We start from the raw sequence: 23,779 nt of genomic DNA, 5'->3' as shown, positions 1-23,779 counted from the left end.
CTATATTTTCATCAAGTCAAAATAAACGTGTGTAGTAGCATTGATTACCGATCATAAAAGCCACTTGTGTTGCTCATTTGGATCTTTTGCTGTTATTGCTTTGAATGTGGAGTAAACTAACACCCACACTCTTGGTGCATAAAGAACAATCATACATTTTATCCGGACATTAAACAGACATTAAACAAATAGATTACTTTACAATCATAATACAACCTCATTTCAAAGCTGACCATGCTTTTCGGATTACAATATTGGAATCAAGGGGAACGAGAAGCAATCTCAAACCAGCATGCATTAGTAAAAAAATCATAAATCGGTATAGATCAAAGATGAAGAACGGAGAAGTTTTATAGCAAATAGCACTTGAAAGTGCATTTAGCACTTGAAAGTGCATTAGTACATAATCTATCCATTTCCATCTAATTTGTTTAAATCTAAATATGCAACTTAAATATAACGTAAGTTAGTTCGATTTTTTATTAGATGAGTTAATTGATGCATTAGCGAAGAGGAACATGATACCACAAACAAACAACATCCATGCAAATCATTTACCCTTTCATCTATGAGAATATAACTATATCTCCAAACATAACACTCAACAAATTCAACAAAAATCATTGCTAAACAGTGATGCTGGTTTTTGAAGGATAGTTTTTGATCAAGAAGACAAGAACCGACTGCCAAAATTAGTTAATTACGAGGAAGAGGAAGACAAAACCATTATAAACGATGTGAACTGACAAATCGGTGACATCATTGATTTTTATTTTCACACGTTTCATCATTGATAATAGAATTGTTTTCAAGACTTCAAATTCTCGCTTCTCCTATCGGTTTGGTGTTTTGTTTCCCAATTGATTAACCTAAAAAAGTATTTGGACTAAATGAGTTACATGCAAATAAAAAAGTGGAGGGGGCCTAAAGGCACCTTCTGAACTCCCCTGTGGCCGACCTTGAAAGATATCAATCCAACAACACTTAGGGCTTGTTTGATATTGATGCTAGCTCAGTAGAAAAGAGGACTCGGTCCTCAATCAGAAGTTTTTATGTTTGATTTGGGTGTTTTATCGACAGGCTCGGTCCAAAGAAAGGACTCCGTCCAAAGAAATCAGAGGATTCGGTCCTCATCTCAAAACCTCCTGACCGAGACCAAGCATTATCTTTTCCCTCCTTGTTCTTCTCCTTCTTTTGCAGGCACATTCTTCTCCATCGCGTATATGCATCACCTCTACTCCACCGGCGAAATTATGTTCTTCAGACTTCAGTACTCGGTCCGCTGAAATAAAGAGGCCGGCAGAAAAATTGACACCTTTTGCCCTTGCCCTGGACGCAGCTCTCCAGAAACTTCAATCGATCCAAGCAACGTTTCCTTCAATCGATCCAAATGGGTCGATTTCTTTTCAATTGCAATTGATCCCTTCTGTTTCTATCAATTTCGACTTACTTGTACATGTGATGGTCGATAGTCTCTCAAGACTCCCTCTGAAGACAATCATCCACTGCAAGTGTGTATGCAAGAAGTGGTTGGATCTCGTTTCAGACTCTTACTTTGTCAATCTTCACATCTCCAGATCACCCGTAGGCCTCATGATCTACCATTACTTAGAAAAAGAATTGATGGGTCACCCTAAACTGCGTATTTTGAAGTGGGCGGAGGTCAAAGACAAAGTCAATCACCACAATTTACACCACGACCCTGTCATGAGCCTTGACCTTAACCTTGTACCCATTTTCCAAGACTCTCAAATACTCCTAATGGGCTCAGTCAACGGTTTGATCTGCTTGTGGCAGGTTTCTGCTAAAAGTGATAACATTTACATATGCAATCCAATCACAAGAGAGTATATGATCCCCCCTAGACAACAATACCATGGAAAAGGTTATGCTATAAATGTTCATTGCTTTGGTGTCAGTTTACTCTCACATGAATACAAAGTCATACAGATCTTCCAAAGGGTATTAATATTACCCCTAAATCTAACCTCATCATCATCATCGTAGCCGAGTTTATTGGAAGCAGAGGTTTACACTCTAGGCATGGGTCACTAGAGAAGTCTTGGTCATGTCCCGTATAAGATTAATGGATTCCATGGACCATATCTAAACGGCCATGCTCATTGGTCGATTGTTGTTGATCAAGATTCCCTTGAATAGATTTATGCTTTTGATTTTGACAAGGAGACATTTAAGTTGTTCCCATCTCCACGTGTAGAAGCTATACAAAGAAGTCGATTCCATTTCCGAACTTTAGCAGTTCTTAAAGGTTGTTTATGTCAATCTAATACCTTTGATTCTCAATTCACGATGTGGGTGATGAAGGAACATGGGGTCAAGAAATCTTAGCAAAAATGGAGTTAATTAATAATATATTGTGATTTGAGATTATTGCATAAAAGTATTATTATAAAAATATTGTTTGAGGGTAATATAGTCATTTTGCATAGTCAGTAAGATGTAAAATCAAACAGCAAGTCTCAGTCAGAAGTTAACTCAGTCAGAATTTCTAACCCGATCAGCTTCTAACCCGGTCAGCTCTAACTCAATCAGTAACTATCAAACGACCCCTTAATACCACTAAAGACCTTTTGGTGAGTTAGTCAACACTAAAAACCTTCTGAACTCCCATGTGGCCGACCTGAAAGATATCAATCCAACAACACTTAATACCACTAAAAACCTTTTGGTGAGCCTGGTCAAATAAGACAGTTAAATGTTAAAAATATTTTGGTCATGTTGATTTGAATTGACTCATAAATATATTTGTTTGGATAATATCCTTATATATTGGATTCATATACAACTGAGCAATTGTTTTTTTCTTAAACAAGAAATTTCCCCATCACTACTTCGTGGGGACGCATACGAGGCCTCTCATCATTTTATCACACATCAGTTATTTCATTTACCCATGTTTTACCTAACATTTGCGTAGATATAAAATACATATACAGTTTAAATCATTTAAACATGTATAAATCGTTCAGCTAGCATAGATATCAGGAACACATATAATATGCACACATAACACGTAATTTATATTAAATACTTCATATTTGTGCATAAGATGAAAGTAACTATGCACTGATAACGTTTATTTTATACATATAATTTAGGTGTTTTCTTATTATTTTATGTTATGTTTTTATAATATTTAGAGCTAAAAGGTACTTATAATGCTTTGAATTGTAATTTATAGCTATTAATTATTGTTGGAGTGGAATTGAAGCAAAAAGACTGGAAAAACGAAGTTGGACTACAAATAAGAAGAATTGGGCTGAAAGTGGGTCGAATGCCCTGTGTTCCCAGGATGAACGTGTTGCGTTCGTGGCTTGCTGGTTACAGGATCGCTTGGAGGAACGCCCTACGTTCCTTGGACCTACGCGCTGCGATCGTTTGGCGGTGTAAAATTACTATATATCGACATTTAATTCGTTCAAAAAAGGGATTCCGACTTCTAACCTATTTTAGTCGACAAGTAACTTCTGGTGAGCCGTTTTGAGGGTCTAGGAGGCGGCCGAAAGGCCGTTAAGCTGACAGGAGCGAAGATCTGAAGGATTAGAGAGCGGATTTGTGTCGGTAATCATGTGGTTTGTTATCGTGACCATGTTTAGCATTCCATTGTGATGCCACTATGTGTTTACTTTCTGATTGGGTGTTAAACCCTTTGCTTTGTGTTTATGATTAGATGAAACCTTGAATTTGTGGATTAATTGCTATATTGGATTATTTTATTCATGTTTAATTTATCTTGTTGAGCTTGTTAAAGATCCTTATGTGTTGATAATAATTATTTTCTGTTAAATATCAAGTTATTGAGTTGCATGAACATCTTCTTAATTGCTTGAATCATATAGTTTTGTGAACATAAGATTATATGCCTAGGAATAGTGAATGTGATGAACAACCACATAAAAGTTGATTGAATTGACATATTTAGTTAACTAATATTACAAGTTTTGTTTGATACGAACTGAACACTAGGAAACATGTTAGTTTAATCAACTGATCACTGTTTGAATTGACTTGTTTGCTAAAGGATTAGTAATAGTGAAAATGAACCTAATCATTTTAGAAATCGGTGAACATGAATAAACAAATCTGTGTATGCAATTATCTATGATTTTAAGATGAAATTTTTCTAAACCAAAGTACCTGAAGAGATGTGTCTTCCAGTCAGTTTATCGAGATTTGCTATTTAGTTGTTTGTTTGAGATTTAATTTAATAAAACCTTTCTTTACTGCTTTCGTTTGTTTTATGTAACCTATAATCAAAAACTCCAAATTAATTCACCACCATTCCCCTTGTGTTCGACACCCTTGCTTATCAAAGTTATATTATACTCGATCAGATTCACTGCCTGTAAGGTGTGGTTTAGATGCGATAAACTAGGAATTATAAATAAAAAAATTAGTGCATTGAATATACACATCATGCACTCACATTAGTAGCGTGATTTGATAGAATCTAACTAGAAACTGTCAACGGTTCATGATCTTCGGGCTCAGAACGCGAAACACCTTCAGCAAACAAGAGAGGGAGAGAAAATAATTTGGTGTAAGAATGGTTAGGGTCGAGTTTGCTATTTATAGGCTGTTTTTGGCTCTCTCCACATCGTGAGTGTAACGCCCCGGTTATTTAAATAAAATAACAAACTAAAGTCTCGGACTAAATTGTGAAGAATTTTAAAAGTCAGGGGTTTAAAGTGAAAATTCAGGACTTAAATTGAAAAGAAGTGAAGGCTTAAGGATTTATTGGCAAATTAAAGATTTAAACTGAAAAGATTTTATAGAGTCAAGGGCTAAAAGTGTAAGTGTTGGATTCAAATTGAGAATTAATTATGGAGGAGGGGTTGTTTAGTAATTTTGGGCCTTATTATGAAAAGAATTTTAGAAGCTGAGGTCAAAAGAGTAATTATTGGATTAGATTTGAAAAGATTCTATGGGGAGGGACTAGAACTGTAAATATGGGAAAGATGTATGTGGAGTCGGGTATAAAGCGTGAAATTCGGCCAAACCCTAACCCTACGGACCATTTATGCAGCCGCCATCATTGGAACTCCTCCGGCAGCCGCTCTCACCCCACCTCCCTTCCAGCCACCGCAATCCTTTCCCCCAGCCGCCACTACCCTTTGAGGCTCCTTCATCCGTCGCTGCTTCGCTGGGGATTGCCGTCGTTCCAGCTCCACTACCGGAACCGATGTGTACAGTCGAGATGGCCGCCAAGATCGACGACCGAGCTAAAAATGTTGTTGCGAAATTCGTGAGCGACCGGAAATGCTAGAAAGCCTATCTGCCACCTCTACCTCCCTTCTCCTTCATTTTTCTCAGTGAATCGACGTTGTGTACGTCGAATGGTGTCGCTAGCAGCCCTGTGGTTGCCGTTTTGGGCCGTCGTCGCTGTTGGTCGCCGTCTCTAGGGTTCCAGTTGTCGCCTGCCACCCGTAGTGGCTGAGTTGGAGATGTCTCGGTCTTCAGATCATGTTTTCGAGTGTGCACATACATCTACTTGATTGGGAGTCAAGAGGAACCGCCGCTGTCGTTTCTGCCTTTGTCCGCCGCCACCAGCCACCGTGGGAGATGGCTGTGGGTGTAGTTTTGGGTGTGTATTCATGTGTTATCACTATCCCGACAGTTATGATATTGTATGTGTTGTATGTAGTTTTGTTTAGTCGGAAAGTCGGGAATAGCCACCGCCACCACGAGCCACCGCCGGCCGCCATGGTGTGGCTGTGTGTGTGATTAGTTTAGTGTGTGTGTGTGTGTGGGTATTGAGATTTAGCATTGTAAAATGTAATTTGAATTTTGGAATAATGAAAATGAAGTAAACCACCACCGTAAGGTGGTGGCCGCCGCCTCGAACCGCCATTGACCACCACTACCCGAGGTGGTAGTGGGTGGTGCCCCGCTAGCAAACCCTAATGGGCTTAGAGATTGGTTTTGGGCCTATTGGGCCATGTTTGGGTGGAATACCCTAATTATGAGTATTGGGCCTTAGACTTATTGGACCCACTTTTGGGCCATTGAGATGGGATTATGTATTAAGCCCAATCACTCCATCTCATTTATCTAGTATAGTAAAGAACTTAATGGACTAAGTCCTTAATGAGCTAATTGAGAAAATACTAATATTTGAGAGATTATCAGCACACACACGAAAATTATTTAATAAGTGAATATTAAATAATAATCATTGGCAGGAATTAATGTAAGCAATAATGGACTTAATGGATTAAGTCCTTAATGGATTAAGTCCCTAGTGTGTTAAGTCCTTAGTGGGTTAAGTAAGAAACACTTAACCCTAGTTATCATTTGATGTGAAACCCTAATTTCACTTGGGCTTTGTGTTGGGCCATCCGAGAATAATCAAATGCGCTAGAGTAATTAGTTGGGCTTTAGGGTAAGGCCCATATGAAGGATTGGGCCCAATTTGGAAAATTAGGCGATAGTTGGGGCCTAGATGGTTGTAAGATATTGGGCCCTAGAATGATACATGTTGGACTGGACTGATCAATTGGGCCTTAAGGGATGTCCAGGTAGAGGTTTTTGCCTAATTTGGAAAATTGGGCCATATGTTGGGCTTTGATCCCTAGTTGACTTGGGCCTATGGATTGGGCCTTGGGCTTGGGTAAGCCAAGCTAGGGGTAATGTAGTAATTATCCAAAGCATGTATTTTTTTAGTTATATGTTAGAACCCAATTATTAATTGGGTGTTATTTGGTGTTAACAGTTTGGGAATCTGTCAGCCAGCAGCTGGGGTGGAGTCTGCGGGACTTCAGTAGTGTGGGATTGTGTCTACGGGACTTTAGCAGTGTGAGGTGAGTTTCCTTCCAGTCGGAATGGGTCTACGGCCACAATGCCGACCCGTTTAGTTAGCAGTAGTTCCGGACTTCAGTTTGATGCAGTAGTTAGAGTGCTTGATGTCTTTATGATTCAAGCATGTTTTGTGTTATGTGTTCCGAAATATGTTCCGATGCAGTATGCAGTATATGTATTCATGCTAGTTGATATGTTTATGCTATGTTATGTTCAGTCAGTTCCGGACTTCGGTCCGATGCAGGGGACAAGGTCCCAATCAGTTCTGGACTTCGGTCCGATGCAGTTAGTTCTGGACTTCGGTCCGATGCAGAGGGCAAGCCCCTGGTTAGTTCCGGACTCCGGTCCGATGCAGTTTCCGGACTTCGGTCCGATGCAGAGGGAAAGGCCCTGGTTAGTTCCGGACTCCGGTCCGATGCAGTTTCCGGACTCGGTCCGATGCAGAGGGCAAGACCCTGGTTAGTTTTCGGACTTCGGTCTGATGTAGTGGGCAAGGCCCAGTAGATGCTTTATATGTTATTGTATGGTATGTGGTAGTTTGGGGGAGCTCACTAAGCTTCGTGCTTACGGTTTTCAGTTTTGGTTTCAGGTACTCAGTTTTCAAAAGAGGAGCTCGGGAAGATTACAGTGCACACACCATTTGTTCAGCCTGGGATGTTTATACTCTGATATATTTGACAGTTGTTAAGATATTTTGAGATACATTCTTTATGATTCTTATATGACGATTGATGAATATGGTTTTATTACTATTTTAAAACGAAATTTTCAGACTGTATTTTTGGATGTTACAAGTTGGTATCAGAGCCTTGGTTTGAGGGATTCGGGCGCACTCACGAGTGTGTCTGAACTCAAACTAAGGAAGTGGTATAAAGTTTTCAAGAGAAAAACCATGGTTACAAAAGAATTTTGAGAAACGAAAACAAATTTAGAAAAAGTATAAGGAAAAGAGTTTTAGAAAAAGCGAAAAGAGGTTTGAAAAGAGAAAAAGGGTGTGGTGCATGCAATCAACCGAGCTCAAGTAGGTACTCCCAAATTACCTATACAAGTTTATGATCAATAGTTTCAGTTTCAGTTTTAGTTCCAGTTTCAGTAGAACAGCATGCTAGTATAGGACTAAGGATCTAGGAGGATGCCTTATGTGCCTGCTTTATGTGTTTCAGCTTGATAAGAATTTCATGCTAGTATTGAGTAGACAGTAGTAGGATAGCCTGTGTAGGTTATGCCTGATAGTATGAGTTTAGCATTGTATGCTAGTACAGTTTCTTGTCATGAGAATAGTTTTGCCTGAGTATGTTTTCTTTATCCGAATGCTGCTTGCTTTGTGCTTTGTGGGACTCTAAGTGATGGGAGTTAGCCATTAGGTGAATACATCACATCACATGTGATCAGGGTTGAATAATCTCAGAGTGCTGGATTTGGCCCTACTGCGCAACTCTTGTTTGAGTCTAACCGTTGTAGGGACGAGACTTTTACTCGAAGGATTATCCGAGCCTCATTGCATGTGATGGTATTTAGGTGGTGGCTAATTGGCATTACAAGGAGGCCTTCAGCAGCTGAGGACTGGTTTGGGTGGAGTCAGAAGTTTCCTAGGGAAAGCCTAAGAAGGTAGTAGCAGAGATCAGTAGCAGTAGAGTGACTTGGTGGAGTCGAGGCAGTTCTTGAGGAAAGTACGGATAGATGTGGAAGGTAGTATGGGCCCGTACTACTGAAAGCAGAGGATCCGTACTCGAATCAAGGAAGGTTGAGATGAATCCAGGGAACTTGTAGTGTGTGAGATCCCTTGATATTGGGTGAGTATTGTGATGTTAGTGATGACATGTTGTCGAGTATAGTGACGCTACGTGGTAGACCAGATGGTAGTTCTGGTGTCGACTGGGGATCAAGCTCGGACTTTGGAGCCGGGCAGATTGATGATCAGATGAGAGAGTTCATTTCATTTGAGAATTTTGCGCAGTATCATTGACCAGACTCCCGTGATCCTCAGTGTGATCAAGGAGGGCATTATGGAGATTTGTGATGAGAGGCCGAATGCATTCTGCACTGAGATAGCAGTCATGATAGAGACCCGTACGTTGATGTTTCAGGAATTCACAGTTTGTGAGGCTTTAGATTGTCATGGGGGTTAGGGACCCCATTGTTAGCGGCAGATGGTTGGCAGATGTTGCCAACACTTTTCGTACCAGAAGTTGTCTCGAAAGGAGACAAGATCTGACTTACTTCCTGTCTCCTGAGAGATAGAGCACGAGATTGATAGGAAGAGGTTGGTAGTGAGTTGAGGGATGATGTGGTTGATGCTATGCCATGGGATGACTTTCAGACCAGATTCTGGGCAGAGTGTGCCCAGGCGATTGAGGCGCAGCAGTTGGCGCCAGAGTTGTTAGATCCTCACCAGACGAATGAGACTGTGATAGAGATCACTGCCAAGCCTCGGGAAAGAGCTTATATGGTACCACAGTATGCAGTAGATGAGGAAATAAAGAAGGAAAGTTATCAGGACATACTGTAGAATGATAGCAGGGAGATCATGAGTATCTCGGGGTGCAAGACCCTGAATGATATGACTTCTAGAGCTCGAGAGTGGGATATTGACTTGGAGCACATTGTTAAGAGGGAACCAGATCAGTTGCTTATAGTGAGGGGTCTCAGGAGGAGACCGTAGATTTCAGATTAGCTTTCGAGAGACCAGCAGGACCAAATTCGGTGCAACACTTGCGGGATTAGGAAGTACAATGTCATATTGGTTTATTCCAAGACTGAGGAGCAGCACGAGAAGCACCTGAGGGAGGTGCTAGAGATATTGAGGAGGGAGAGAATTTTTGCAAGGTTCTCTAATTGTGAGTTCTGGTTGCGCGGGGTGCAATTTCTTGGGCACCTTGTCAATCAAAAGGATATTCTATTCGATCCAGCCAAGATAGAGGCCGTGATGCAGAGGAGAATTCCGAGGTCTCCAACTGAGATTCGGAGCTTCCTGGGTTTAGCATGTTATTACCGGAGATTTATTCGGATTTTTGGAAGTTGTGTGATCTTTTGGATTAGCTAGTGTTGAAACACTAGTAATGGTAAGTGTGGTTTCTAGCAGATTGGTCATGGGTGGCGAAAAGGATTGGGAATTCTTCCAGTTTTGTGTGTTGTAGGGCATTAGCTGAATCAAAGTGGGGGAGAATCACCCAAGGATTCAGAAGCACGAGCAGTTTTGAGACTAGGATAAGTTTTGCATCCTTATTGGAAAGGAAGATAACCCAAGCGGTTGTATGGTTTGAGGATAGTGTGAGATGGAAGTTCGGAAAAGCTTGCCAGTAAGGAGATCGCGTTCCCGTGATGTTACTAGCAAGCCGTAGGGAATCAGGTTTGGGATTCCAGTTAGGACTCAAGTTCAGCTGATTGCGGGGCAAGCGCGTGTTCGATCCAGTATCAGAGTGTTGTAAGCCTGCGGGTGTAGTCATAGCATTCACTAGCAGTCAGATAGCATCAGAGTGTTGTAAGTCTGCGGGTGTAGCCGTAGCATTCACTAGCAGTCATATAGTATTAGAGTGTTGTAAGTCTGCGGGTGTAGCCATAGCATTCACAAGATTAGCAGATAGTACTAGAGTGATGTGAGTTTGTGGGTGTAGCCGCAGCCTTCACTAGGTTGGTAGATAGCGTGAGTGCGTTGTTAGGATGCAGAAAGAACAGTAGTACCCACCAGTTCGGGTGTAGCAGTGAGGAAATGGAAATCGACGGATTGGATTTCGGAATTTCCCAAACGGATGAGACCTGGTTAAGCCAGTGATAAGATTGTAGAAGTGCCACTATAGAGATGAGAGCAAGGAAGCAGTGGACTACTTAAGGTTATTTATGACATAAGGCTACAATTGGTGCTGTAGCAATTGTGTTTAGCTTTGGGCTCGGTGACATTAGGATTCGACGCATGGAACCAATCAGTTAGAGCAGAAGGCCGTTAGGGTCACAGTGTCAGGATAACTAGTAGCAGCTAGATCCATAGAAGGATTTCGTCCAGAAGTCGTGCGAGGCGGCTAAGTAGGGAGTCCTTTGACTCCGCAGTTGGGATGGAACCCGATATTTTAGATGATTGGCGGAAAATTGAGACCAGGTAGGTCTCGGTAGATGTCAGGAAGCAGCCACGTGGCAGCATACAGTTTCAGGCAATTCAGTGTTCCGAGCAGTTCAGTGTTCAGATAGTTCAGTGCTTCGAGCAATTTAGTGTTCAGACAATTCAGTGTTTCGAGCAGTTCAGTGTTCAGGTAGTTCAATGTTCAGAAAGTTCAGTGTTTCAGGCAATTACAGCTTTTGGGCAATGTTAGTAATTGTGCCCTAAGTTGCAAGTACAGACAGGATAGTTGGTTTAATGGGAAGTGACAAGTCACCCTCAGCGAGATTATCAAAGCATTGGCCAAGTATAAGTGAATCACAGGGATAAGTGGATTTGTGATTCTGTTTTCTAGTGTGAGCTTTGAGTTACCAGAAGTTGAGTAGGCAGCTGAGTAACAAGTGGATTGGATTTAGCAATCATGAATTAGTAGAGTGGTCTGTCAGGGATTCGGACCATCTCAAGACATCAGAATTTAGATGAAGTAGATGTGATCTTGTTGCGAGGAAGTAGTTCGCCTACAGATGTTGGGCTTTGCGATGATTGGTCACAGCTACCCTGAGAAGGTTAGGGTGTACTCAGGATTATGGCCATGTTACTTGAGAAGTGAGCGGGCAGGGAATAGTAAGGAATGATTTCGAGGACGAAATCTAATTTAAGTGGGGGAGAGTTGTAACGCCCCGTTTATATAAATAAAATAACAAACTAAAGTCTCGGACTAAATTATGAAGAATTTTAAAAGTCAGGGGTTTAAAGTGAAAATTCAGGACTTAAATTGAAAAGAAGTGAAGGCTTAAGGATTTATTGGCAAATTAAAGATTTAAACTGAAAAGATTTTATAGAGTCAAGGGCTAAAAGTGTAAGTGTTGGATTCAAATTGAGAATTAATTATGGAGGAGGGGTTGTTTAGTAATTTTGGGCCTTATTATGAAAAGAATTTTAGAAGCTGAGGTCAAAAGAGTAATTATTGGATTAGATTTGAAAAGATTCTATGGGGAGTGACTAGAACTGTAAATATGGGAAAGATGTATGTGGAGTCGGGTATAAAGCTTGACATCCGGCCAAACCCTAACCCTACGGACCATTTATGCAGCCGCCATCATCGGAACTCCTCCGGCAGCCGCTCTCACCCCACCTCCCTTCCAGCCACCGCAATCCTTTCCCCCAGCCGCCACTACCCTTTGAGGCTCCTTCATCCGTCGCTGCTTTGCTGGGGATTACCGTCGTTCCAGCTCCACTACCGGAACCGATGTGTACAGTCGAGATGGCCGCCAAGATCGACGACCGAGCTAAAAATGTTGCTGCGAGATTCGTGAGCGACCGGAAACGCTAGAAAGCCTATCTGCCACCTCTACCTCCCTTCTCATTCGTTGTTCTCAGTGAATCGACGTTGTGTACGTCGAATGGTGTCGCTAGCAGCCCTGTGGTTGCCGTTTTGGGCCGCCGTCGCTGTTGGTCGCCATGTCTAGGGTTCCAGTTGTCGCCTGCCACCCGTAGTGGCTGAGTTGGAGATGTCTCGGTCTTCAGATCATGTTTCGAGTGTGCACATACATCTACTTTATTGGGAGTCAAGAGGAACCGTCGCTGTCGTTTTTGCCTTTGTCCGCCGCCACCAGCCACCGTGGGAGATGGTTGTGGGTGTAGTTTTGGGTGTGTATTCATGTGTTATCACTATCCCGACAATTATGATATTGTATGTGTTGTATGTAGTTTTGTTTAGTCAGAAAGTCGGGAATAGCCACCGCCACCACGAGCCACCGTCGGCCGCCATGGTGTGGCTGTGTGTGTGATTAGTTTAGTGTGTGTGTGTGTGTGTGGGTATTGAGATTTAGCATTGTAAAATGTAATTTGAATTTTGGAATAATGAAAATGAAGTAAACCACCACCATTAGGTGGTGGCCGCCGCCTCGAACCGCCATTGACCACCACTACCCGAGGTGGTAGTGGGTGGTGCCCCGCTAGCAAACCCTAATGGGCTTAGAGATTGGTTTTGGGCCTATTGGGCCATGTTTGGGTGGAAAACCCTAATTATGAGTATTGGGCCTTAGACTTATTGGACCCACTTTTGGGCTATTGAGATGGGATTATGTATTAAGCCCAATCACTCCATCTCATTTATCTAGTAGAGTAAAGAACTTAATGGACTAAGTCCTTAATGAGCTAATTGAGAAAATACTAATATTTGAGAGATTATCAGCACACACACGAGAATTATTTAATAAGTGAATATTAAATAATAATCATTGGCAGGAATTAATGTAAGCAATAATGGACTTAATGGATTAAGTCCTTAATGGATTAAGTCCCTAGTGTGTTAAGTCCTTAGTGGGTTAAGTAAGAAACACTTAACCCTAGTTATCATTTGATGTGAAACCCTAATTTCACTTGGGCTTTGTGTTGGGCCATCCGAGAATAATCAAATGGGCTAGAGTAATTAGTTGGGCTTTAGGGTAAGGCCCATATGAAGGATTGGGCCCAATTTGGAAAATTGGGCCATAGTTAGGGCCTAGATGGTTGTAAGATATTGGGCCCTAGAATGATACATGTTGGACTGGACTGATCAATTGGGCCTTAAGGGATGTCCAGGTAGAGGTTTTTGCCCAATTTGGAAAATTGGGCCATATGTTAGGCTTTGATCCCTAGTTGACTTTGGGCCTATGGATTGGGCCTTGGGCTTGGGTAAGCCAAGCTAGGGGTAATGTAGTAATTATCCAAAGCATGTATTTTTTTAGTTATGTGTTAGAACCCAATTATTAATTGGGTGTTATTTGGTGTTGACAGTTCGGGAATCTGTCAGCCAGCAGCTGGGGTGGAGTCTGCGGGACTTCAGCAGTGTGGGATTGTGTCTATGGGACTTCAGCAGTGTGAGGTGAGTTTCCTTCCAGTAGGAACGGGTCTACGGCCACAATGGCGGCCCGTTTAGTTAGCAGTAGTTCCGGACTTCAGTCTGATCCAGTAGTTAGAGTGCTTGATGTCTTTGTGATTCAAGCATGTTTTGTGTTATGTGTTCCGGAATATGTTCCGATGCAGTATGTAGTATATGTATTCATGCTAGTTGATATGTTTATGCTATGTTATGTTCAGTCAGTTTCGGACTTCGGTCCGATGCAGGGGACAAGGTCCCAATCAGTTCCGGACTTCGGTCCGATGCAGAGGGCAAGCCCCTGGTTAGTTCTGGACTCCGGTCCGATGCAGTTTCCGGACTTCGGTCCGATGCAGAGGGCAAGGCCCTGGTTAGTTCCGGACTCCGGTCCGATGCAGAGGGCAAGGCCCTGGTTAGTTTTCGGACTTCGGTCCGATGCAGTGGGCAAGGCCCAGTAGATGATTTATATGTTATTGTATGGTATGTGGTAGTTTGGGGGGCTCACTAAGCTTCGTGCTTACGGTTTTCAGTTTTGGTTTCAGGTACTCAGTTTTCAAAAGAGGAGCTCGGGAAGATTGCAGTGTACACACCATTTGTTCAGCCTGGGATGTTTATACTCTGATATATTTGACAGTTGTTAAGATATTTTGAGATACATTATATATGATTCTTATATGACGATTGATGAATATGGTTTTGTTACTATTTTAAAACGAAATTTTCAGACTGTATATTTGGATGTTACAGTGAGAATCATGCTCACATCGTGAGCCATGGCTGTATCATCTCGTAGACTTGCCATATGCGTTTCTAGCTTCGAAAGGTGTTCGGATGACTTCTCACGTAATGAGAAAACATGCTCACGTCGTGAGCCTTGACAGATTAGGGTTTCTACCGCGTGTCATGCTCTGAGATAGCTACATATTCGGAAGGTCATAACTTTTGCATATGAGCTCCATTTTTGACGTTCTTTATATCCACGTGTAGGTGGAGACACACTCTACAACTTTCTTTTAGATCACTAAGGCTAAAAAGTAATTTATCATAAACTCACTTTTTACAAATCCCGATGTCGTGTCGGTTTTGTCGTGAAACTTCGACATGTCATAACTTCTTCGTTATAACTCGGATTTTGGTGTTCTTTATATGTACGGAACCCCTGTGACCTATATTATAAATTAGTTAAGATTATTTAGAAAGATTATTTAGTCTAAATAATCTTCTATCAAAAAGTCATTTTTGATGCTTATTGTCTCTAAATTGACTAGCCCGAATCTGCGGGCGTTACACCTTTCAACCCGCTAAACCCAGTGAGGAAACTCACCTTGTACTGCCAAATCACATAGATAATCCATGGTTGTTGGCTAACAGATCCCTGAGCTATCAATATCAACTAACATTCAATTAATAATTGGATTTCCATTCAAACCATCAAACCATTTCTAGGGTAAATGACCAATTTACCCCATACCTAGTTTGGACCAGGACCTAAGCTCAAACCTAATAATCCATAAAGGCCCAAACATGGCCCAAAATATCCCATGGTCAACCCTGATCAAACTTCTGGTCAAAGTCAAAGTTAACAGTCGATGTTGACCAAACACGTTGTGTTGCCCCTTGGCCACGCTGTGTTTCACCATCATCCAAATAGTTAGTAAAACCCTAGCCAACATGTTGTGTTTGCCCGAGTTTCAACAGCTTAATATATTAAGTTGTTTTCTTCGATTCCAAGAGCTCCAAAGCTCAGATCTAGTCCATAACGTGGTCTAAATGGATAAAGTTTCCCAAAAAGGTTCAAAACTAAATCCATAAAGCTTAATAATGCAATAGCTTAACCAACAAGCACTTAATCCTTAAAGTCTGAGGTCCATCCTTTCCAGAAGTGATTCAAACACGAAAACCCCCATCCCAAAGGTTGGTGCTTTATAGACATACATGTCCAATGCATGTCTTGAACCTGAATTAGGTCAAAATGGCGATTCATGACCTAATATCTTAGAATGACATCAAAACTTGATTAAAATCCAGATCCAAAACACTACTAACTCCTCTTGACCTCAAGATTCATAAAGTTGCCAACTTTATGAGGTCTAACCATTCCATCATTCAAGAATAAAAAGCTAGAGGAACAAAACTCAAGATATAACAACTTGGAATTATCAAAATCGAGTCTTGGACACTTACAAAGGTCCAAAAGAGTGTGAAACTGAAGAATGAGGGCTTGCTTGTTGGATCCTTGCTTCCTAACCTCCATCTTCTTCATTCTTTAGCTTCGAAAACACCAAACTAGCTCAAAATGGGAGGGAAAGATGATTAGGGTTTCTTTCAGGGCTTGAGGGGCTGGGGATGAACAAACCCTAGCCATCTTATTCCTTTAAATAGGGAGCAAAACTCGAAAGATTAGGGTTTTCATTCTAGCCATCAACACGCCGTGTTCCAAGGGGCAACACGTTGTGTTGAGCTTCATAAAAGCCACGTTTCTTCTTATCTAGATACGTCATGTTGGTTCCTCCAACAGGTCGTGTCCAATTCTCAAAAGGGGATTTATTCCCAACAATTGTTCCTCAAGATTCTGGGAGTTACAACATCCTTTAAATAAGACCCAAATCCCATAAAATTAAGGTTTTGCACCCTGGCAGCCACCACATCAATCTTACCATGTCGTGGTGCACATAAATGATGTGCATTTAGCCCGGCTATGACCACGTCGTGATCTCCACAAAATCCATAATTTAGGTCTTTAATTCTCATAAACTCAAGGGAATTATTTACTTGGAACTGGTGTTACAAGTCATGAACATGGTTTTGAGAACTAAAAGTCTCCAAAGACCATCATGGAATGAGGATTTGATATTCACAGTAACTGAACCATTCGGCAAACATGTAGTTTTAAGCGTGAATGAGTAGATAGGAATCAAAGACAAAGTTCTCGGAAGGTGGGTATCATGTTATGGGCTCTCCAGGCTCTCCAAGCATTAGGATACACGATCTGGGATTCAAACCCAAAATCGATGAAAGTATGAAGAAAACATGAGGATGATAATGAAATCGTTGTTCCATTTCCTATACATAAGGTTGATTTTGATTATTTTTCAGTTTAAAAACGAAAACTAAATGAATAAAAAATTGTAACATCCATAAAGTTCTTGAAAATTTAAAACTCTTTCAAGCATTCAAAAACCATTAATTATTGCAAATGTTTTCAAAATAGTTTCATTTCAGAGTATCCCATAAATCAAAATCATAAAACATGAGGAGGTGCGCTATTAAGCCTTCGCCTTCCTCCGATCATTCGAAGTACCTGAAACAAAATCCAAAACTGTAAGCCCGAAGCTTAGTGAGTTTCCCCCAACATACCAACGTCATACAAACCATAATAATATCATAACAAACAACATGCATATAGAGTCTACAGTATGACTGGCGCCCTTATCGGGCCTTCAGTCTGTCTGACCCACTCTTAGAACCTTCAACATGTCTGGTCCGCCTTATCGGGCCTTCAGCCTATATGGACCGTTCTCCGGGTCTTCAGCTTGACTGGTATGCCCCATTAGGCCTGCAGTCTATCCGGGCCGCCCTGGGTATGTTGGCATACAGCACAAAGCAGGTCCGCCTCAACCCACCCCCAAGCATACAATCAACGCATAGATACCAAATGCTAGTATGTACAAACAGTCAGATCGATCTAACAGATCACTAATCATATCATCATCATATATACCAGGATACCGACCTAACAGGTCACCAAACATAACATCATCCTATATACCAGGATACCGACCTAACATGTCACTAAACATAACAACATCCTATATACAAGGATACAAATCTAACAGATCACTAAGCATATCATCATGCGATAACCAGGATAACAAACCAAAAAGGGCCGACATTGGTGCCTTCGACCCTGCTAGTATAGTGAGGAAAACTTACCTCACAAGTAGTGCTGAATGATAATGTCAAACTCCCAAACACAACTCTAAACTCAACCACCTACAATCATCATATGACCAATTCTATCAAGACCGAAATTACCAAAATACCGTTAGAAGTCAAAGTTGGTCAAAGTCAACGGTCAAGGTCAACAGTCAATGTTGACCCAACCCGTCGAGTGCAGCTTACAGACTCATCGAGTTCCTTCAGAACTCAGAAAACCGCGAAAACTCGAGTCAACTCGTCGAGTTACCAAACAACTTGTCAAGTCCATGCAGTGTCCAGAAGATCGGAAAAACCCTAACCAACTCTTCGAGTTGGTTATGCAACTCATCGAGTTCCTTTAGCCTTTTTCTCATTCAGACGCTTTTAAGTGAAACCAGGGATCCAAACTGTAGATCTAGCCTCCTAAGGTGTAGTTACCACGTAAAGTTGCCAACTTTACGTGGATGCAAGGCCTCAAGAGACTAAAACACCCAAAACTAGCCTTAGGAAGAGGTTTAGGGCATGGATAAAAAACAAAACTTTATAAAGTCAAGAACTTTATGTCCATGAGGGCCTAGAGGAGTCCAGATCTAAACTCCTCACTTCAAAACGTGCTCAATACCAGAAATGCCTCAAGATTAAGCTAGAAATGACCCTAAAATCTTGAATGGAGAGATCTAACAAGAAAATGATCAAGGTAATAACTTTTTTAACTTCAAATAAATGCCAAAACGAAATAGATACTGGATCTACAAGCTTCTTCTCGTTCCAAGCTTCTTAAGCTTCAAGTCTCTTCAAGAAATGCATCAAACACACACTCTTTAGCCCCCCACACACTAAAAATAAGAGGTTAGCTCGATTAGGGTTTGTTTCTGGACGTGAAGGCGGTAAGGAAGGCTGGAGGGAGGACTTAAGGTCCTTTAAATAGGGTGCAAACCCTAAAAATTTGGGTTTTCTAACATAGCCTCAACTCGTCGAGTTGGGTCCTCAAACTCGTCAAGTAGGTCCTAAAGTTCATGCGACCTGATCAATTTCTACACGATGAGTTGGGGCAGCCAACTCGTCGAGTAGGTCTAAAAATATGAATATATAAAAGCTTTATATTTATACATGGGAGTCGGGATGTTACAAAAATAAATGTAGGACTCCATGTGTATAATATTATCTATTAGACAAGTTTCTATCATAAATCACGTGCATACTACTAATTAAATTAGGAGAAAAAAATTACATTACCTTTTTTAATAGACCATTTACAAGTTTAAAGAGCTACAATGTATAAAAAACCTTTACGGGGATAAAGTGACATTAACCTTTTATTTTAATTTTAACATAGTATTAGCTTATTATCTTGTTCCCTGTCTATACAAAATAATTTCATTGTAATCTTACTTTTTTTTTTTTTTTTTTTTTGTGTCTATTCTATATAATTAGGATTATGACAAAGGGTACTATATTACTCATATACGACATTGTGTACTATCTTATTGTATTTTACTATAATTTTATTGTATTTTTGTTGTCTTACATGAATTATTATTTTTATCGTAAGATGATACATTCTTTATGTCTAACGAAGAGTATTATCTTAATACAACTTAGTATTCTTTGTCTGACAAAATGTATTATTTTACTGTAATTTTATTGTATTGTGCATGTCTGACAAATATATTATCTTATTGTAATTTTATTTGTTCTTCCTGTCTGACAGAGAATATTATATTACTGTAATCTTACTATATTTATTTTATATGGCAGAACATATTATTTTATTGTAAAATTAAAGTAAAAAAAAATATAAATAATAATATATGTAAACATGGACAAAAAATTAATCCGAAATGTGAAATATTATAGATATATATTTTACAAAAGACGATATACAACAATGTACATATAGAGGTGAACCCTACTATGCGCATAGACTAATGAGAAACTAGGATAAGCTAATATATACATTCTAATACTCCCCTCTACCTTAAGTAGAGGAGCAAATCAAATCGGTTTTTTTAGAACATGTTTTTTTAAAAACAGGCTAGTTAAAACGCCAGTTAAGAATAACTTTTTAATAAAAAGAAAAAACTGAAAATGGTTTTTTAACTGAAAAGAAAAAGATTTAAAGGCAATTTAGCTTCTACAAAAACCAAAAAAATCAAAACCGGATTTTAAAAGCCGAAACCGATTTAAAACCCATATTTGTGCACCTCTAACCTCGAGTTTTGGAGCATAGATTTTGATCACACTCAACTTGTTATACATGTAACGTAATGTTTTTGTGAACACATTCTGATATGGGAAGTTGAGAAGCTTCACAATCTCTTATGTTAGGAAACCAAATATATCAAATATAAATGTTAAATTAAAAAGAATATTACAAGTTAAGGCTAACATATTTGGTTAAAAATATGTTACTAACAAGAAGTTATGGGTTCAATCTCATGTATTAGTAACGTTCTAAAATAAAATGAATATTCATTTGATATGATTTAATAAAAACGTTTAATTGTTGATGAGATGTTTGAAGTACACCTTCGTATAATTAAATTAAAAAATGAAGTAAAAAATTAAAATAAAACCACGGATCATTTTTTTGATTGATTAAAATATGTACAAGAGAATTTTCGGAAATCGAATTATGAGTTGCATTCCACCACTTAAGTCATTACAGTCCCACCACACGCAGTGACGCAGTGTGTCACGTGGGATAGGTTTTCTTTAACAATAATAGAAAATTTTACCCTAAAATTCAAGCGATTATTACTTAGTGGAACTTATTTCTTTTGTTTATATTTATCTGTAGTAAATCAAATTAAGCAAAAAAAAAAATCTAATAAATAAAATACAAGTAATAAATCAGTTAACTTGAAAATTTCTTGGTGTGTTCAATTTCCAAATAATTAAAATATTTTAAATTAGTGTTACTTCAAAATTTATATTTTTAATAATCTGGTTTGTGTAATTGTATTTGATATTATTAATGGATAAAGACATATATCGACATGTAGACTTGGCCCACACCTGTTAGTTTGTAACCATTAAAACATTCCTTCCTCTATTTTACCATAAAAAAAACTTAAAACTTAGAGTTTAGGTCATTTTTGGTTACTTAACTTTTGGTTTTGTATTTATTTGGTCACTTAACTCTTTTTAAGTTTTAAAAGGTCATTAAATTTTTGACTTTGTGTTCATTTAGTCACTTAACTTTTAGTTTGGTTATATTTAATCACTTAACTTTTAGATTTGTGCTCATTTAGTCACCTAACTTTTAAAATTGTGTTCATTTAGTCACTAAACTTTTGAAAAAATTTAAAAGTTTAGTGACTAAATGAGTACAATTTTAAAAGTTAGGTGACTAAATGTGATCAAACCAAAAGTTAAGTGACTAAATGAGTACAAAACCAAAAGTTTGATGACCTTTTAAAACTTAAAAATAGTTAAGTAATCAAATGAAAACAAAACCAAAAGTTAAATGACCAAAAATGGCCTAAACCCTAAAACTAATACTAAAATCAAATTAATAACCTTTTACTTTACGAAGAATAAATGATTTGAGCAATTAGGAAATGTTTTATGTGTTCACGTGAAGACTTTTGTTTCTCTTATTCCTTCTCTCTCCTACAATGTATTGCTTAATTTACGGTCATTCGGTCACGGGATCAGGCCCTCGTTGTTGGAAGAAATAATAATTTAAACAAAAGGGTGTACTACTACTAGTAACTAATGAAGCTTAATACTTTATTTTTATAATGAAACATAATAACATATTGAATAATGATCATGCATAGGTCTTTCGAGCGTTTTCTTTGTTATTTTATACAAGGCTTGCTTTTGTCCTTGAGTTGAACTTTAGATCTCATCCCATGGGTGCACATTTGTATAGTTCGGTTAATGGGCCCAGAACCGGTCCATAGGTTTTCATAATCATAGCCCGGTTGAATAAACTTGCCCCTCATATTTGTAATGAACCCATATACCACGTAAAGTCATAAACTAATAAATAAATAAAAATGCAACAATTTTTTTTTTTTTTTTTTCGTTTACTATTTTGAGCACATGATGGTTGTGGTCAAGGAGCATGTTTAATGTTTTTACCAATTAACAAATGAATTGCCAAAATAGTTAAAGTCTTAAATAAGTTTTGTTTCAAATTTATGCATTTGAACACACATGTTTTTGCATGTTTAAAATAATTTCCAGAGATAAATAATTTCAATTAAGCATTTGATGTGCAGTTATAAGTATTAAACCAAATTTTATATATATATATATATATATATATATATATATATATATATATATATATATATATATATATATATATATATATATATATATATATATATAGGGCTAGGTTAAATGTGGATGGACAACTATTGTGCGGACGTGTGGACAATGCTATTCTATGAGAATTACTAAGATAATAGGTTGTTTAGTAATATGAATACGTTCAACCTCACACAACTATCATCATTTTCATGCATTCTCACTAATTCTTATTCATTTTTATTTTCACGTATCGTTTTTCACTCATTTCCATTCTTACAGAATACGACTCAATAAATATTCTGACAACATTACGACAGAATGATAATAATAATAATAAAATGTCTATAATAACATCATAGACGATTTAATTAGTGAGAATATGTGATAATAACAATAATTATGTAAGATTGAACCTATTCACATTATCAAACAACATATTTTCTTTGTCATTCTCACAGAATAACACTGTCCAAACGTCCGCACAATAGATGTCAATTCACATTTGAAGCTATATATATATATATATATATATATATATATATATATATATATATATATATATATATATATATATATATATATATATATATATATATATATATGTGTGTGTGTGTGTGTGTGTGTGTGTGTGTGTGTGTGTATGTGTGTGTGTCTTGTCCAAATGTATGCGCAGCACAATCCATGGGTCATAGCGCAAATACATGTTACAAATAAAATTAGGATGAAATTAAATTTCAAATTTTTGTTCATGTCAAAAGTGAAAAACATAATGTCATGTTGTGTTTGTGTTTAAAATTTGATATGAAATTAATAAGATATTAACATGTGTTTATCATGTTTTTTTATGATTAATTATGATATAAATAAACTAAATGATTATTTTATTTTATATTTTTGGTATTGGTAATGTTGATCGTTTTATCGCGTTTTAATTAAGTCATTTTCATATTAGTAAAGCAAAACATAACATAGTTTCGTTGTGTTATTATATAAATCATTTTTCGTGGTACTTAAAAAAACTATTGGACTATCCAATTTGACATCCTTGTGTTAACGTTCCATGTAAATGTTCCAAGAGTATTAATGAATAAAGAGTAAATTACATAAACAGCCCCCTATGGTTTGGTCTATTTTGCAGGTTTTGTCTTTGAAATGTTGATAGGTTAAGTCCATATTGTTTCAACAAATTACACCATTGGTCCCTTCTGGCTAATATCATCCATGACCTACTGTTAAATCAGTGTAAAAATACCAACTTACGTTTTCCTTTTGTCTATTTTTATATTTTGTTATTTATAGGTATAAAGGGCACTCCCACCACTATTACCCACACCCAAACTACTGTGCACAACTATAATATTCATAATATATTGTTTAAAATGAAAACCGATCCAAGTAATTATCATAAAAAAAATACAAAGAACCGGAAACTAAGAAATAAGAACCCAAGCAACAAGAATTCTCAAGCAACCCAAATGATTTAGAGATAAAGATTAAAACCCCACACATCCATACAACCTCCTTCCTTAATCAATGGACCAAATTAGAAACCCACATCCACAATCTAAAAGAACATATTCGTGTAACCGTTGAATAAAAATTTCACAAGAAATGCTCATTGCTTAGTTGCTAATTGCTATAAGGATTTTTTTTTATTAATGTTAAATGGAACCAAAGTGCAATATGTCATGGTTGCAATCCAAAATCTTGTACTGCCTGCAACTTCTTATGTGATTTATACTCGAATTTGTAGTTGTTGGTGTAGTTCTTTAAGGAGGCGCTTGAATGAAAGAAAAAGGAGAGGGAGCGATGTTTACTGGTTA

The 23,779-nt window shown here is 38.4% G+C and overlaps 1 protein-coding gene across 1 annotated transcript; it reads left to right on the top strand.

Annotated features, from left to right (window-relative positions):
• The first annotated feature begins 636 nt into the window (after window positions 1-636).
• Window positions 637-3,771, top strand: LOC122197553 (putative F-box protein At5g52610). The gene is made up of 2 exons (XM_042901766.2): window positions 637-656; window positions 1,161-3,771. The coding sequence occupies exons 1-2, from the start codon at window positions 637-639 to the stop codon at window positions 2,005-2,007; spliced, it is 867 nt and encodes a 288-aa protein (XP_042757700.2). The 3' UTR covers window positions 2,008-3,771.
• Window positions 3,772-23,779: the final 20,008 nt, after the last annotated feature.

The sequence above is a fragment of the Lactuca sativa genome, chromosome 4 (genome assembly GCF_002870075.4).
Source record: "Lactuca sativa cultivar Salinas chromosome 4, Lsat_Salinas_v11, whole genome shotgun sequence".
In the NCBI taxonomy this organism is placed as follows: Eukaryota; Viridiplantae; Streptophyta; class Magnoliopsida; order Asterales; family Asteraceae; genus Lactuca; species Lactuca sativa.
The sequence above is the reverse complement of the archived record's forward strand: the minus strand, read 5'-3'. Positions and strand labels throughout refer to the sequence as shown.

Coding starts and splice junctions, on each gene's coding strand:
- LOC122197553 (XM_042901766.2), top strand. CDS start 637: ATGCTGGTTTTTGAAGGATA. Junction 657..1,160: donor ATGCTGGTTTTTGAAGGATA/GTTTTTGATCAA, acceptor ACCGAGACCAAG/CATTATCTTTTCCCTCCTTG.